The 17,028-nt window shown below is 43.6% G+C and overlaps 2 protein-coding genes across 2 annotated transcripts in view; one reads left to right on the top strand and one right to left on the bottom strand.

Annotated features, from left to right (window-relative positions):
- The window catches only part of LOC121394826 (zinc finger protein 239-like), a 601,589-nt gene that overhangs the window by 131,515 nt on the left and 453,046 nt on the right, over positions 1 to 17,028 (bottom strand). The gene's annotated exons all lie outside the window — the stretch shown is intronic.
- Positions 6,810 to 10,416, top strand: LOC121394816 (E3 ubiquitin-protein ligase RNF135-like). The gene has a single exon (XM_041566928.1). The coding sequence runs from the start codon at positions 7,447 to 7,449 to the stop codon at positions 9,121 to 9,123; it is 1,677 nt and encodes a 558-aa protein (XP_041422862.1). The 5' UTR covers positions 6,810 to 7,446; the 3' UTR covers positions 9,124 to 10,416.

The raw sequence follows: 17,028 nt of genomic DNA, 5'->3' as shown, positions 1-17,028 counted from the left end.
CACAGACCCACAACCATATACATTAATGGATGTACAAAAAATATAGATGACCCTTCTCATATTCTATTTTGTTGCTACACACTTTTTTTATTACTTGCCCCCTATTTTCATATTCTCTCCTGTTTTCTTTTTCATTTTCTATTTGTTATTCCAGCAATTTGTTTGGTTAATTGTTGTGCTTTTTTTACATTTCACATCACAAGAACCTCCCTTTATACTTAATATGTTTTCTCCTACTCCTCTCACATCTGCCAGTTTATCAGCCACTTTTCCCAAATCCACTCGCCATCAATTTCAGGGTCTCTGCACATTTATTTTTCTTCTTTTCTATGGACTTTAATTACTTCTTCCCAGTCTCCATAACATTCTGTGACCCATTTTTTTCCTCTTCTGTTTAAAGGGATACTGTCATGGGGAATTTTTTTTTTCCAAAACACATCAGTTAATAGTGCTGCTCCAGCAGAATTCTGCACTGAAATCCATTTCTCAAAAGAGCAAACAGATATTTTTTATGTTCAATTCTGAAATCTGACATGGGGCTAGACATTTTGTCAATTTCCCAGCTGCCCCTGGTCATGTGACTTGTGACTGCACTTTAGGAGAGAAATGCTTTCTGACAGGCTGCTGTTTTTCCTTCTCAATGTTACTGAATGTGTCTCAGTGGGACATGGGATTTTACTATTGAGTGCTTAGATCTACCAGGCAGCTGTTATCTTGTGTTAGGGAGCTGCTATCTGGTTACCTTCCCATTGTTCTGTTGTTAGGCTGCTGGGGGGGGAAAGGGAGGGGCTGATATCACTCCAACTTGCAGTACAGCAGTAAAGAGTGATTGAAGTTTATCAGAGCACAAGTCACATGACCAGGGGCAGCTGGGAAATTGACAATATGTCTAGCCCCATGTCAGATTTCAAAATTGAATATAAAAAAATCTGTTTGCTCTTTTGAGAAATGGATTTCAGTGCAGAATTCTACTGGAGCAGCTCTATTAACTGATTCATTTTGAAAAAAATGTTTTTTCCCATGACAGTATACCTTTAATATTTTTTCCTGCTCTTTTTTATGTTTTTCTTTACCCTACCTAGTACCCACTATCTCTTCTCCCCCCGTGTTCTATTTTGATACCGACTGTCTCTTCTACTGACCTGTTGGGGGTAAAAAAAAATGGAATAAGAGTAATTAGTGTAAGAGATTTGTGTGCTTGGACTGTTACTATGTGCCTGTTACTTTAAATATCCGGGAGCACAGTTCAGTTTTCTTCTTTCTTCTCTGCAACAGCTTCAATGCTACTGATTTTGTCTACATAGTTTAACTCTCAGAGGAGGGCAAATTGGATTGGCTGTTGAGAATGTCAGATTTTAGAACCCAGTGGATCCCATTGTACCTCCACTGAAGCTCCAGGTAATATTGTTATAGCTACAAGGTATTACATGAGCCAGTTTTCTATACTGCTCCTCATACGGCTCCTAATAAGCGGCTCCTTCATTTCTCCCATTTGCAAATCCCAGACATTCTCAGGACACTGTGCTACAAATGCAAACGACTCCCAATATCATCATACAAAGAAATGCACTTTAACATTTCTCACAGAGATTCCTATTCCCCAAATTGACAATATCTTGAGTCAGAGGCACAACTGCCCTAAATGTAATTCTCCTGAAGCAGATTTGTATCATTGCTTTTGGGCAGCTCACCCATTAAAGTCCTGGGTATCAATAAGTCACTACAGAAAATGTACTTAACTATGTTCCTTTGTCACCAGAATGGGCCATTTTTGGTATCCCCACACCAGACAAACAGCAGATTCACATGGGGAGTAGAAAAGGATATTTATCATTTCAGCAGTTGCCCACAAACCTACCCTACAAGTTTGGATCAAGATATAAAACCCCTCATTGTCGTTTTTGGAAAGAAAACTATTTTATTTGTCCCACATGGAATGGCTGGAGCCTCACTGCACAAACACAAACATAGAAAACATTTTGGGAGAGTTTTATTGACACATTAGATAACAATAAGCGACGATCAATCTTACTGTGTTTCCAATATACCACTTCTTATATAACAACGTTACTGAGGATAAATTGGGCTAAATCCCTCCTTTTTGCCATTGCCCCTATAAATCTGGATGCACCTGCTAACCCACATGACCTATCCTGTGCTAAATCTTTCTCCGGTACTAAAATACATTGAGTCCAAAGTTGAGGCATGGTCATCCCTACCATTATCTTTATATGGTAGAATTAGGGGCAAATGCACTAAAGCGCAAAGCGGCTAATGCTAGCGCAAATTCGCCAGCGGGATGTAATTTCGTTATTTCGCCGATTTACTAACGGGTGCTGCCGTAAATTCACTAGCAAAGTGGACCTACTCTAGCGCTACTTCGCACCCTTACGCCAGGCGAAGTTGCGCTCTGGCGAAGGGACGTAACTACGCTAATTCACTAACTTGCGCATTTTACTGAACGTTACCTCTTGCCCCAGACTTGCCTTCGCCACCTCAGACCAGGCGAAGTGCAATAGAGTAGATAGGGATTGCTTCAAAAAAGGTTGAAATTTTTTCTAAGTTCCAAAAAACGCTGGCGTCTTTTACTTTTTTAAGGGTGATAAGCTGCAAAAGATCGTAAATTTTTTTGGGGTACCCTCCTTCCCTCCTACATTTCCTAACATATAGCACCTAAACTATACAGTGTGCGCCCTGGAGAAACTTCGCCTGGCGAAGTACGGCAAAGTGCGGCAAAGCCATCACTGGTACAACTTTGAAGGTAAGTAAATTTGCCCCTTAATCTTTTCAAGATGATTATCCTTCCAAAGCTAACATACATTTGCAGGCAATCCCCATTAACAATAAACAAGGAAGAGTTTTGAACCCTTAGAAGTCTTGAAATGTCAATGTTTTGGAACAAATCCCAACCTAGAATTGCCTTATCTACTCTTCAACTCCCAGTTAAAAGAGGGGGATTAGCGGCACCAAACCTATTTTTACATTACTTAGCAGCCCAATAGCAGCATGGCGCTGGGCCTCCCCTCCCCACAAAATGCCACCACACTACTGGAGGCACAAGGAATGGGTTCATTTGAGGGATTAAAAAAAATCTCCTTTACAGGGGTATCAAAGACTCTCCAACAGCCACTCCCCTAATGAAGGCAACAGTGGGGGCTGGGCAAGTAGCCCTAAATTTCTGACCCACAACTTCCCCATGCTGCTCTAGGTACACCCCCCTGTGGTGTAAGCCTAAGTTACGGCACCTCGAAAGCATCCCAGGAAGCCTATGGAGACCTTCCCCATAGGCTAACATTGGCCTCCGTAGGTTTTAGGTGGCGAACTAGGGGGTCGAAGAAATTTTTAAAGAGACAGTACTTCGATTATCGAATAGTCGAATAGTCAAACGATTTTTAGTTCAAATCGTTCGATTCAAAGTCGAAGGTCGTAGTCGAAGGTCGAAGTAGCTAATTCGATGGTCGAAGTAGCCAAAAAAAACATTCGAAATTTGAACTATTTTTCCTCTATTCCTTCACTCGAACTTAGTGAATGGGCCCCTAAATGTTAACAGGTAACTCTGCTTTGAAAAAAAGCCAAGTGGCAGTCAGATATACCCCCACTTGACAATGAAATGTGGGAAGATGCTCTGGAGTCCTACTCGAATGGGATGATATGTAGTAGAGATAAATCAATCCAACTTACATACCTACACCGAACCTATCTTACTCCACAAAGACTTCATAGAATGAATCCCAACCTAACACAGGCTTGTCCCAGGTGCCCTGCTATGATGGCAGGATATTTTCATATAGTTTGGACCTGTCCTGTGGTACAATCATTTCTGTCAGCAGGTGCTGCAGATCATCCAAGTAAAAACTAATTTAAAAATTCTTATGGATCCTACTATAGTTTTATTGAACAGGGTTGAGGAGCATATGTTGAGGAGCTATCCATCAGAAGAGCTGAGTGTACTCTTCTATCTATTTTATTAATGTATGCAAAAAAGGCGATAGCTCTCAAATGGAAGGACACCTCTGGCCTAACAGTCCCATATTGGCTACACCTTGTAAGGAAAACAATACTTCTATACAAATTAACGTACATGAGAAGGAACTGCCCAGAAAAGTTCTACAAAATATGGGGGGGGTCTGGCTAGATCTGGAAGAGGATACATGAATGGGTTCCTACCCAGTGAAGTAGAATCATGGACAAAGCCAATAAATTTGATGATCTGACAACTGGTACTCTCATATAAAGGTCCTCAAAACAGGGGTTTCACATGTCAAGGAATTCTCATCTTTTCCTTTAATGGCTTACAAACGTAATAAAAACTTAAAGGACCTTTTGGTGAGAGCAGATATCGGTCCCCAAAAGAAACTTCGACAACAATTTTTAAGAACCCCCCAAAAGGGGACATTCCCTTGTTTATCTTGCGCACATTGTAATAATATTACTAAAGGGAATTCCTTTACACATCCCCATACGGGCAAAAATATTTTGATTAAAAAATACTATACTTGTGAGTCCAGATTTGTAGTCTACCTGATTAAGTGCCCAAGTGGTAAAAGAAAGGATAAAGCAACACAAATCTAACATACGTTGTAAATTGTTATATTTACCGATACCCGCACATTTTCATGAAAAGAAACATACGGTTTCACAACTACGATATCAAGTTATAGATAATGTGGAGCCACTAAGACGTGGCGGTGACAGACAACAAATCCTTAAGAAATTAGAGATGCGCTGGATTAATACATTGGGCACTTTAACGCCGGGTGGATTAAACAGAGAATATACGCCTATGTTTTTTACATGACAGTTAAATTTAAAGACATGGAAGCTCCTGATTCAAAGTAATTCAGGGTAGTGTTGGGCGAATTTGCGCCGTTTCGCCTCGCCGAAAAATTCATGAAATTCGCGAAACGGCGAAAAAATCGCGAAACGCCGTTTTTGACGCCGGCGTCCGTTTTTTCGGAAAAATGTTTTTTGCCGCCATCAAATTTTTGAAGCCAATTTTCACGGGCATTTCACAAATTTATTTGCTGGCCGTAAATCGCGCAAATTCGCGCCTGGCGAATAAATTCGCCCATCACTAATTCAGGGGTATTAGTTCCCGGAATTCAGCATTGGAGCCAGAGATAAGTAAAATTCAGGAGTCTAATATTGAGATAAAGCAAAGTAAGATTTCCTGTCCTTGACACTTATGTTGCAAAGGTTATTTAAAAAGGTTTTAATACATTGTGTCACTATTTGAAAAAAATGTTTATTTATTACCTGTTACTATATAGCACTTTCTGCAATTCACTTCTTTTGTAACGATATATGAATACGAGACATGTAATCTGATATATTGAAAGTAATTTGATATGGAAATAGCTCACTGTGACTTATGGGTAATTTGGAGGTGGAATGGTTTGACTCCTCCTTGTGGTGGGTATTTAAGCACATTTAGACACTGTTAATTAATGGCTTGACAAAGGGCCTGTGTAGCCTGAAACGTTGCCTACGGCATTTGAGTAAAGTTTTGCAAATTTCCAAAGATACCGGAGTGCTGCTTCTTTATTTGCTACTCATATAAAGGTCCCCCCTGTAACGTCTGCATGTTTAAGTGACAGTGTACCTTTAAGGCAGAGAGGCAGGCTGGGTAGGAGGCAGGAACAGGAAGTAAGAGGAATAACATGAGAGAGAAAGTAGAGGAAGGAATGAGAAGTGTAGAATGAATAAAACAAACTGGATGTGTAATGTTTGCATTAAGCCCCCACTGAATGATGGAGACATAAGAGCCCTCCCCCAGGCTTTCTGTACATAACCCTACTGGTGCACTTTAACACTGACCCTTAGACATGGAAACCCACACTGTACAGATGTAATATGTAACAAATTGACAACGGATAGTTGTTGGTAAAGATCACAATACAGAATACAAAATGCAGAACACATTGTCACGCTTTATTGTTAAGATTGTTTACTAATGTTGAGCTTGTTTACTGAATGCAAACTCCAGAAATGTACTTTAACACCACTGCGCCCATATCTTTTCTTTGTACATTTTAATAAAGCAGAATTGTTAACCGAAAAAAAGAGAAAGTCGGGCCATTTCAGTAACAATCCAGGACTGAGGGCTGAGCCGTCAAAATCAGGACTGTCCTGAGAAAAACGGGACAATTGGGAGGGATGTTTGTACAATTCCCATTCCTTCCTCTGCTTTCTTCCTAATTCCATTCCTCCTACTTCCTGTTCCTGCCTCCTACCCAGCATGCCTCTCTGCCTTAAACATGCAGACACTATAATTACCTAAATGGAATGTTTCCTAGTAGGGTCCTGAGCTGCCTCATATAAATAGTTGTCATTAAGCAAATTTATAATCCTGGACTTGGCCACCCCCATTACTCCTGTTAATGTCTAGATAATTGTAGTCACCCAGAATAATAATAATAATATATTACTCACTGTCTGTTTTCTGCAGGGATCTTACTGGTATATCTGGCTTATTATGTCTAAAGGGGGTGACAAAGGGCAAGTGGCAAGTGTGGTGGCTTTTTTGGGGCCATTAAGTTTCACTTTTGCTTTAGGCTTCGTATATTTTCATGTCAGACCTACTCATCATTGTACATAGTTGTGGGTGGGAGACATGGAGGATGTGTGTTTGGTGGGAACCTGAGGTGAAGTTGGGCTCCTGGTACCCAAGTCTGACACTGCCCTTCCTTTACTGGGAGTTGTAACTCACTAGACTTCTGATAAGTAACAAATCAGCTGAAGTGCTGAGGGTAAAGGCAATGCTCCAAGTATCAGTAGTAACCTAGTTACCCTAAAACCATGAGATTAGTTACATTTTTTATGACCCACTGAGATTGTGCATTATTAGTCTGTTTCTCCAGGAACCTCAATATCAGTGTCCCACCTAGTGACACATTTACAATATCCACACAAATAACACATTCTTATAATGAACATAGTTACATAAGATAAGAGGAAAAGACAAAAAAGGAAATACTGATTAATTTTAACGTTATATAATAGATGTCCAACTCTTTCCTAAAACAATGTAATTTATCTGCCAGTTCAGGTCCCTCATGCAGGGAATTGTAGACCCCCATTGTTCTTCATTTGGCATTGACTTTCTTCTCTTGTTACTGTACAGGTTTGTGCTATTGATTCATTGTTTTCCCTCCCCAAGTCATTTATCAATAGATTGAATAATGAGCATATTCATTACACAGGGACCCAAACTGAACCAAGTGGCTCCCAATTTACTTCAAATTTGCTTCTTGCCATCCAATAGCCTTCAGCTGTCAGGAGAATTCTGAGGGTTGTAGTTTAAGACAACGTTTATTCTGCCGTTTACTTTCAAACACTGATTTTAATGAAAGGGTTAACTCCCAGGAGTACAAAGTGCTGTTTGTCTTTGATAAAAGGGAAAGTTCAGTTTCGTTTCTTGTTCAGTTGCTGTTCCTGCTCTCAGTGATGGCGGCTGCTGATCTGAGAGACGAGCTGAGCTGCTCCATCTGCCTGAGCATTTATACTGATCCTGTATCCCTGCCGTGTGCCCATAACTTCTGCCGGGGCTGTATTGGGAGGGTGCTGGGCACCCAGGAGGGATCTGGGCCTTATTCCTGCCCTGAATGCAGACAGGAGTTTAAGGAGCGCCCTGCCCTGCCCAGGAACAGAACTCTGGGGAACATAGCAGAGAGATTCCTTTCTGCTCAGCCCGAGCCGGGGGACACTGGGATTCCCTGCACCTACTGTGTCCTCTCTCCTGTACCTGCTGTTAAATCCTGTCTCCTGTGTGAGGCTTCTGTGTGTGAGACCCACCTGAGGATGCACAGCAAGTCAGCGAAACACGTCTTAATAGAACCCACAATGGACATGGGGGACAAGAAATGCTCCGTCCATGATGAACCCCTGAAATATTACTGCTGGGAGGAGTCTGTCTGTATCTGTGTATATTGCTGGGTGTCTGAGGAGCACAGGGGCCACAGGGTGGAGCTGCTGAGTGAGGCCTCTGAGAAGAAGAAAGAGACACTGAGGAAAGTTGTGGAGAAACTGAGGCCAGAGAGAGAGGAGACTGAGAGAGGAGCCCAGAGACTGCAGGAGCGCAGGAGAGAAGTGGCAGAAAAAGCAGCCGGTGAGACAGAGAGAGTCACTGCCCTGTTTAGAGACATCAGGGAACAGCTGGAAGCCCTAGAGAAGCGACTCCTGAGTGACATCTCCAGCCAGAAAGAGAAGCTCTCACTCACACTCACTGATCTGATGGAGCAGCTGGAAATAAAGAAGGACGAGCTGTCCAGGAAGATCCGTCACATTGAGGAGCTGTGCAACATGGCAGATCCACTCACTGTCCTACAGGAACGGGAATCACATGGAGCTGCAGATAATGAGGGGGGCAGAGAGAGACATGATATAAAGGTCCCTGCTGTAGGGGATCTGGATGTGGATCTGATCTCAGAGACATTACTCACAGGCTTAGCTTCCATTGGGACTGGGGTAAATTCAAAATTAGCCCATCATTTGGGAACATCAACCAGTGGAGGAGAAGGCTCAGAACTTTTTGTGTCATTGATAAAAACAATACCAAGTATTTCCCCATTAAATTCTATTACTAACAGTAGATTTGACTCTGTATATGGGCAGGAGGCTACAGACCTGTTACTGGATATAAACACGGCTCATAATAATGTATCTCTATCAAGGGACAGGAAATCTGCTTCCTACTCACTAACAGAACTACATTACCCACAATCCCCAGAGAGATTTCAGGATTATGCTCAGACTTTAAGCAGCAGGAGTTTCCGCTCAGGGCGTCATTACTGGGAAGTGGAGGTCAGTGAATCAGGGGGCTGGGGGGTAGGGGTGACCTATCCCAGTATAGAGAGGAGAGGGGGTCAGTCCTGTATTGGGTATAATAACAAGTCCTGGGGTTTGTACAGATGGAATAATAAATATACAGTGATACATGACAGTAAAGACACAGATTTACCCCACGTCCCTTCCTGCAGGAGAATCAGGATCTCATTGGACTATGAGGCCGGACGTCTGTCCTTTTATGAGCTGAGTGAGCCAATCAGACACTTACACACCTTCACTGTCACATTCACTGAGCCCCTTCATGCTGCATTCTATCTTTATGGTGATGGTACCTGAGTGAGAATCATTAAATAAATCCCTGCCCAGGGCTGGAGTCAATGTTTATAAGAAGCAAATCTGCTGTGACTCCCCTTACCAGTAAATTAACCCTATTAAACCCTTTTGAAGTGCCACCATTCAGAATACACAAAAATACTGAATAGACACTGATTAGTTCAGCCCTGCTAAGTATATTTTCCTTATCACCTGGCTGCCAGATTTTACTTATCAGTACTGAGCAGTTTCTTACATGTACTTGGCCAGTGAATTATAATGTGTGGCTATGAAGGACAGATAATAATAAAGTGACGTTATACAAGAATGTTCATGTATCCACTGATCAGACTGGGCCCATATAATATTGAAAAAATCACTGATGATCTTATTGATGTTCTTCATCACCTTAATTGCCCCACTTGTCCAGTGATGCCCCTCACCTGGGGCTTTTAGCCAGTATATATGGGTGGGCTACTGGGGATCTTTCACCTACGGACCAGACAACTACTTGGGTTAAACTCTGAATTATATATCTATCTTTTGCTTTATATAATGAAACCTTGGTATATTATATTATTGATTTACTGTGTACTTTTACATTGTATCTTTATAGTGTGTATATTATGGATGAGCCATATATAACTATATAACTATATTTGGAAGCCTATTGGCTGGCTTTGTAAACTCTGCCCAAACAACTTCTTATTGGCTTCTTTTCCTTTAAATAATTTTTTTTGTCTAAAGAAAGTTAGTCTATGATTGTCTATTGGCGATGTGAAACACATAAAGCATTTATTTTTTATACATAATGTAAAATACATTTTTTTACTATTTAAACATTGGGCTCCTGGATTCTACTTGTTGGTGTTCTGGATTGGTGCCTGTCTACAAGTACAATCTTTATCTATTTCAGTAGTATCTAATAATAATATATATATATATGCTTTTTGCAGGTACCCAACCCACTGCAGACTCAGTAACTCACCTGGTAGAGCCATTGTTTCAGGTATAGGAAGTTTACTGCCTCCTATTGGTTTATATATAGATTTCCATCCACAGAGAACTGTACAGTCTTTCCCATATATTTTGAGACATACCTTCCATTTCTCACAAATTGTATGTAAGTAACTATACCAGAGGGCTTGTATTTAGGCAAACATGGACGTGTGCAGCCTTTATACAATAATCCCCCACCAGGATAGAAGCAGATCATTGGCCATTACTAAACTCACAGGTAAATACAGACCATCGACTTTTTCTGTCAGTTGTTGGAAACTATTTTGTTTGATCTACAGAACAATGGGATGTAAATGGGGCCCCTATAGTCTGCCTTATGTAAATCACTATTTTATGTTATACTATGAGCAGAATTTTATTATACCACAATATGGAGACAATCTGATGATGTATTTACATTATATTGATGATGTGTTTTTAATCTGGAAAAAAAAGATGAATCTTTACATTTCATAATAAACAATTTGAAATCTTGGAATCTTTTGTCTGTTTTGAGGAGATCACAAAAGAAAATATCCTGGGGAATAAATTGTTCTGGAAAGACTCAGATCACAATAATCTTCTGTACTACATCAGCTTTCCTCCCCCGAGTACTAACAAGTCATTGCCAGACTCCCAATTCTTGTAAACTACCGTATATACTCGAGTATAAGCCGACCCGAGTATAAGCCGAGGTACCTAATTTTACCTACGAAAACTGGGAAAACTTATTGACTCTAGTATAAGCCTAGACACAACTACAGCCCTGTCTCCCAGCAGCGCACATTCCGCCAAAGAGACCCCCCCAGCGATCAACCGGACTTCTTTGCAAAGTTGATGGTGACAGAGAATTGCCAAGCGGATTACTGTGTGCATTGTCCCACTGTCCCACTACCATGTGCAGAGGGTGCTGTGTGATATTGCCATCACTGTTAATCTTTCGTATAACCAACAGATGGCGCTGTGTGATATTGCAGTCACTGTTAATCTTTCATATAACCAACAGAGGGCGCTGTGTGATATTGCAGTCACTGTTATTCTTTCATATAACCAACAGAGGGCGCTGTGTGATATTGCAGTCACTGTTATTCTTTCATATAACCAACAGAGGGCGCACTGTTATTCTTTCATATAACCAACAGATGGCACTGTGTGATATTGCCATCACTGTTATTCTTTCATATAACCAACAGATGGCGCTGTGTGATATTGCAGTCACTGTTATTCTTTCATATAACCAACAGAGGGCGCACTGTTATTCTTTCATATAACCAATAGATGGCGCTGTGTGATTTTGCAGTCACTGTTATTCTTTCATATAACCAACAGAGGGCGCACTGTTATTCTTTCATATAACCAACAGAGGGCATTGTGGGATATTGTAGTCACTGTTATTCTTTCATATAACCAACAGATGGCGCTGTGTGATATTGCCATCACTGTTAATCTTTCATATAACCAACAGAGGGCGCTGTGTGATATTGCAGTCACTGTTATTCTTTCATATAACCAACAGATGGCGCTGTGTGATGCAGTCACTGTTATTCTTCCATATAACCAACAGAGGGTGCTGTGTGATATTGCAGTCACTGTTATTCTTTCATATAACCAACAGAGGGCGCACTGTTATTCTTTCATATAACCAACAGAGGGCATTGTGGGATATTGCAGTCTCTCCCCAAGTGAACTGTTGGTATAGGAATGATTAAAAGTGACTGCAATCTCAGCTACTGCCCGCTGACCCGAGTATAAGCCGAGGTAGACTTTTTCAGCACATTTTGGATGCTGAAAAACTCGGCTTATACTCGAGTATATACAGTATGTGCAACAACTCAGAACAGCCTGTGAGGAACAGTTGTCAGATATGTACAGTCATTTTCTGAAAAGGGAAAACCAAAGCAAATTTTGAATAGATATCTGAGTAATGGTGGCCATAGGTGTAACAATTACCATCTTTCCTGGATCCTTCCATTTCAATACACACGTGTAGAGCTGAATGGTCAGATATACAATAAAAACAATAGGATTCTACCTGTATCTGATGATTCAGCACTAACAATGGCCGATGTTCAGGTGCCTTCAAAGGTGCTTAATCAAAATTTTCCGGCCAGCCCAACTGATGAGCCGACCGATATCCAAGTCTTCTGCCGACATCGTTCGACTTGTCTCCCACCATACACTCACCGAATATCATACGAAAAGCAGCACAAATTCAAGAGACTCCCAGCTGATGTGAATAACTCTGGCTCCATGTTGTTTGTTCCTGCAACTGGAGTTGGAAACATTAAGTTTCCCAGCAATGAACAAGTCTGCAGTGCCAGGCCAAGCCGGCCGGGCGCCCTAGGTAACCCGGCTGGCCACTGCACTACCTTCCACGCTCCCCTCCACGCTCCCCTCCGTGCGTGGACATGCGCACTCCTGAACACATTGTGCGCACACATGTGCAGAACGCCGGAGGGGATGAAGGCAGGGAGCAGGGAAAGGAAGCACAGAGCTGCCTTGTGCAGCGTCAATGCGCATGATAGGAGCAGGGCAACGCAGGCTGTAGCTTTAAGGGGGTTCAGCAGTGACAGGTGACGTAGGCAGGGGGCGGAGCCAACGGACGAGTTTGGGAGCGTTGGTAACAGGCTTGTTAGCCATTTTGTGTACAGCTGCGGAGTGACAGGTCGTGTCAGCATGGCGTCAGTAGCAGAGCTGTTGCAGCGGATAGCGAGCCAGGCTGGTGAGAAGGGGGACGCATGGGTCCAGGAGCAATTGGCCGCTCTTCCCTTTGCGGCGAAGGCAGCGCCTTTGCGGATGCGGAGAGCGCGACCTCCAGAGCGTGTGCGCATTTCTGAAGATGGCGGTCCGTGTATTAGGAGGCGCAAGAGGAGTCCATCAGCACAGCAGCCAGCGGTGAGGGAGATGCCAGAAGCGATTGGTGTGCAGCAGGTGAGAGGAAAAGGCAAACAGCGCGCAGAGAGGAGCAGTCAGACAGGCAGACGTGAGGCAGGACCCAGACTGAGGCCAGTTGTACAAGATGGCGCAGGCTTGTCTGAGTTTGGATGTGGAGAGGCAGAGCAGGCACCAAGGTCAGGAGAGAGGTTCGAGGGGCCTGGTGGAGACGGCCCTGGGGGAAGTGGGACTGTTTTTATGCAAGAGGAGAGCAACAGGAGCACTTATGAAGTGGGGGCCAGAGAGGAAGGTGTTGCGGCCAGTGGGTCTGTTGACTGTTGTGACACTGGGGAACTGAACTTAACGGCACCTATGCTCAGTGGGGGGTGGGCAAGGGGAGTGTCTTCTGTTCTTCTCCCCTCACAGATGACTTTGGACGGCAGCAGGCTGAGGGGGCAAAGCAGCGATGACAATCAAGGGACTGGCCTGGCTCACGGCCGCGGTGGCAACGCCACTACTACTCAGGCAGCAGCAACTACAGAACAAAGTAGCTATGGCGGGACAGCAACACCTGGAACGTCAGGGGAGTCGGTCCCACGCCATGTGGCGGGTGAGTGTGTTATTGATGTGGGTGGTGTTGTTGGGGATGGTGGGGGAAATTTTGCAGGTTTTATGGCAGGCTTGAAGGACTTGATGAGCAAATGGGAAGGGTGCACGAGTCAGAGTTCAAATCCAGTGGCAGTGTGGGTTCCCGGATCGCAAGGGCAGTCATCAGCAAGGGGGCAGAGTGTCGGCGCGCGGGCTGAAGCGGTAGCGGTTACGGGTGTGCAATTGGGTGCCACGTTAAGTGCGGTGGATCAGGGCTCCGGTGCTGACGGAGTCGTGACAGCAGGTGGGGAGGCTGTTAATAAAAATGAGGAGAAGAAAAAAGAGGGAGTTCCAAAAGCATTGCCAGTTTCGGATGCGGCAAAAGGGCATACTTATATTTGCTTTGAGGGTCCTCTTGGTGCGCATTTGAAATCCGAGGTGAGAGAAAAGATTTGGAAGAGGGAGAATATTGATATATTCACATTGTTACCGTTGGAGCGTTTTAATATTGAGAAGTGGGAAAAGGGAAAAGAGCATAGAAAAGAAGAGGATGAGGATAGGAGACGTTATAGGCTAATTCCACGTACATTTGGGAATTGGCTGCAGGCGTTTTCAATCATGGCGAGTGTCATAGGTGAAAAACACCCTGAGCACTGTTCGGGTCTTTTTTGTTATTTGGATTCCATTTGGGAGGCTTATAGGGTTTATGGTGGTACGGCCTGGCTGAAGTATGATGAACAATTTCGGCAGCGGATGTCAGTCAGGCCAAGTTTACAATGGGATCATAAGGATATTGGTGTGTGGTTAAGGGTTATGGCAGCACAGAAGGCACAACCCGGGTCTAATGCAGGGAGTGTGGGTCATCAGCCTTTTCTTACAGGCGTCGGCGGTCAGGGCGCCGCCAACACAACAGCCCCCCTTAAAAAAGGTGTGTGTTGGCAGTTTAATGAAGGCCAGTGCAAATGGGGAACTGGGTGTAAATTTCGGCATGAATGTTCAGTTTGCGGGGGCTCCAACCATCCAGCGGCCAGGTGTTTTAAGAGACAGCGTCAAGGTGGGTTCAAACAAGGGGATAGTGGTGGAAAAAGGGATGAGTCCAATCAGAGTAAGTGAGCTGGGTCCATGGTTGGCGAGATATCCCAGCAGGGATAAGGCATTGTTTATTGAGGAGGGTTTTTTGTTTGGTTTCAGGATACCTTTTAAAGTTGGTGAATTGGGGGGGGGTTGTAAAAACCTTAAGTCGGCATCGCAATATCCAGAGGTGGTGAGGGAGAAATTGGTTAAGGAGGTTCAGTTGGGTAGGATGGCGGGCCCGTTTTTAGTTTCGCCCTTAACTAATTTAAGGTTCTCACCGTTGGGGGTTGTTCCAAAGAGGGAGGTTGGCAAGTTTCGGCTCATACACCACCTTTCCTACCCTAAGGGTTCGTCGGTCAACGATGGTATAGCACCGGAGTTGTCGAGCGTGTGCTATGCATCGTTTGATGATGCAATTGGATTGGTTCAGAAATACGGCGCAGGGGCACTGATGGCCAAAGTGGACATTGAGTCTGCTTTTCGTTTGCTGCCAGTGCATTCTGACTGCTTGCATCTTTTGGGTTGTAAATTTGAGGATAGAATTTACATTGATAGATGTCTTCCAATGGGATGTTCCATTTCATGTGCCCATTTTGAAGCTTTTAGCACTTTTTTGGAGTGGGTGGTTAGAGAGGAAGCGGGATCCAATTCCATCATACACTATTTGGATGATTTCTTTTGTGTAGGAAAAGCCCATTCGAGGGAGTGTTTAGTTACTCTACAGATCATTTTGTCGGTTTTTGCTCAGTTCGGGGTTCCGGTGGCTGCGGAGAAGACGGAGGGTCCAGCAAGCATATTAAAATTTCTGGGAATTGAAATTGATTCTCAGGCCATGCAGTGTAGACTACCAAAGGAAAAGGTGGATGATCTTTTTAGTTTGGTGGAGTACATGTTACATGCCAAAAAGGTGACTTTGAGACAGTTGCAATCTTTGCTAGGTAAATTAAACTTTGCCTGCAGGATCATTCCCATGGGCAGAGTGTTTAGTCGTCGGTTGGCAACAGCGGGAATTAAGCAGCCGCATCATTTTATATGGCTAAACAGGGATCATAAGGCAGATTTGCGGGTGTGGCAGAAATTTTTGGCTGAGTTCAATGGTTGCTCACTTTGGCTTGAGGAGTCAAGGTCCAGTAGGGAGCTTGAGCTTTATACCGATGCTTCTGTTGCAGTCGGTTTCGGAGCCTTCTTCCAAGGTTTTTGGTGTGCGGGGCAATGGCCCCAAGATTGGGTTGAGGCAGGTTTAACCAAAAATTTGGCTTGTTTGGAATTATTCCCAATTGTGGTGGCAATTGAAACCTGGGGGGAGAAGTTGGCGAATAAAAGAGTTAATTTTTTCACAGATAACATGGCGGTAGTCATGGCAATAAACAATATCACGGCTAATTCAGTAACAGTAATTAACCTTTTGCGTTACTTAGTATTGAAATGCTTGGGTTTTAACATTTGGTTCAGGGCTTGTCATGTGCCGGGAGAAAATAATGGAATTGCCGATGCCCTCTCTCGTTTGCAGATGGATCGCTTTTGGCATCTGGTTCCGGGGGCACAGCGGAACCCCTCGCAGTTTTTGGAGGATCTATGGAAAATTCCATTCGGCGATTGGCTAGTTGGGTGAAGAACTCTTTAGCGCCTGCTACTTGGGATTATTATAATGGGGTTTGGAACCAATGGGTGGATTTTGAAAGGTATGTATCTGGTCCGTTGGAGGATGGGGTAAAATTGGATTTATTGTTATGGTTTTTGGCCAATTTGGGGGAGGATTGCTCTTTCTCGAAAGTCAGTAAGGTTTTGGCTGCCTTATCATTTCTATTTAAGTTGAGAGGTTGGGTTGATGTTACGAAGTGCTTTATTGTGCGGCAAGTGATTAAGGGCCTGCGACGGAGAAGAGTGCAAGGGGACAGGAGAAAGCCGGTCACGTTTGGATTGCTCGGGGGTTTGTTCAGGCAACTGGGGGTGGTTGCGAGTTCGGTTTATGAGATCAAGCTTTTTCAGTTGGCTTTTTCTTTAGCCTTTTATGGGGCTTTTCGGTTGGGCGAGATTGTGAGTGCTTCGAGAAGTAGTGAAGGGGGTATTCAAATTGACAAGGTTGTTTTGTTGGAGGACAGTTTGCACTTAACCATATTTAACTCCAAAACGGACAAGTTTGGTAAGGGGTTATCGGTTCATTTGTATAGAGTTCAGGGCTGTGATACATGTCCTGTGCACTGTTGTCAGAGTTTTTTGCGGGTTCGTCGTTCGTCACGGAAGTCTTTGTTGGTGCATGAGGATGATTCAGTGCTTTCTAAATTTCAGTTTGTGGCGGTTTTTCGAAAGTGTTTGGTGGGTTTGGGGTTGGAAAGGAGTACGCTTCACATTCTTTCAGGATCGGGGCGGCCACTGAGGCAGCACGTTGTGGCT

The sequence above is a fragment of the Xenopus laevis genome, chromosome 6L (assembly GCF_017654675.1).
Source record: "Xenopus laevis strain J_2021 chromosome 6L, Xenopus_laevis_v10.1, whole genome shotgun sequence".
Taxonomy (NCBI): domain Eukaryota; kingdom Metazoa; phylum Chordata; class Amphibia; order Anura; family Pipidae; genus Xenopus; species Xenopus laevis.
This window is presented reverse-complemented; position numbering and strand designations above follow the sequence as displayed.

Coding starts and splice junctions, on each gene's coding strand:
- LOC121394816 (XM_041566928.1), top strand. CDS start 7,447: ATGGCGGCTGCTGATCTGAGAGACGAGCTGAGCTGCTCCATCTGCCTG.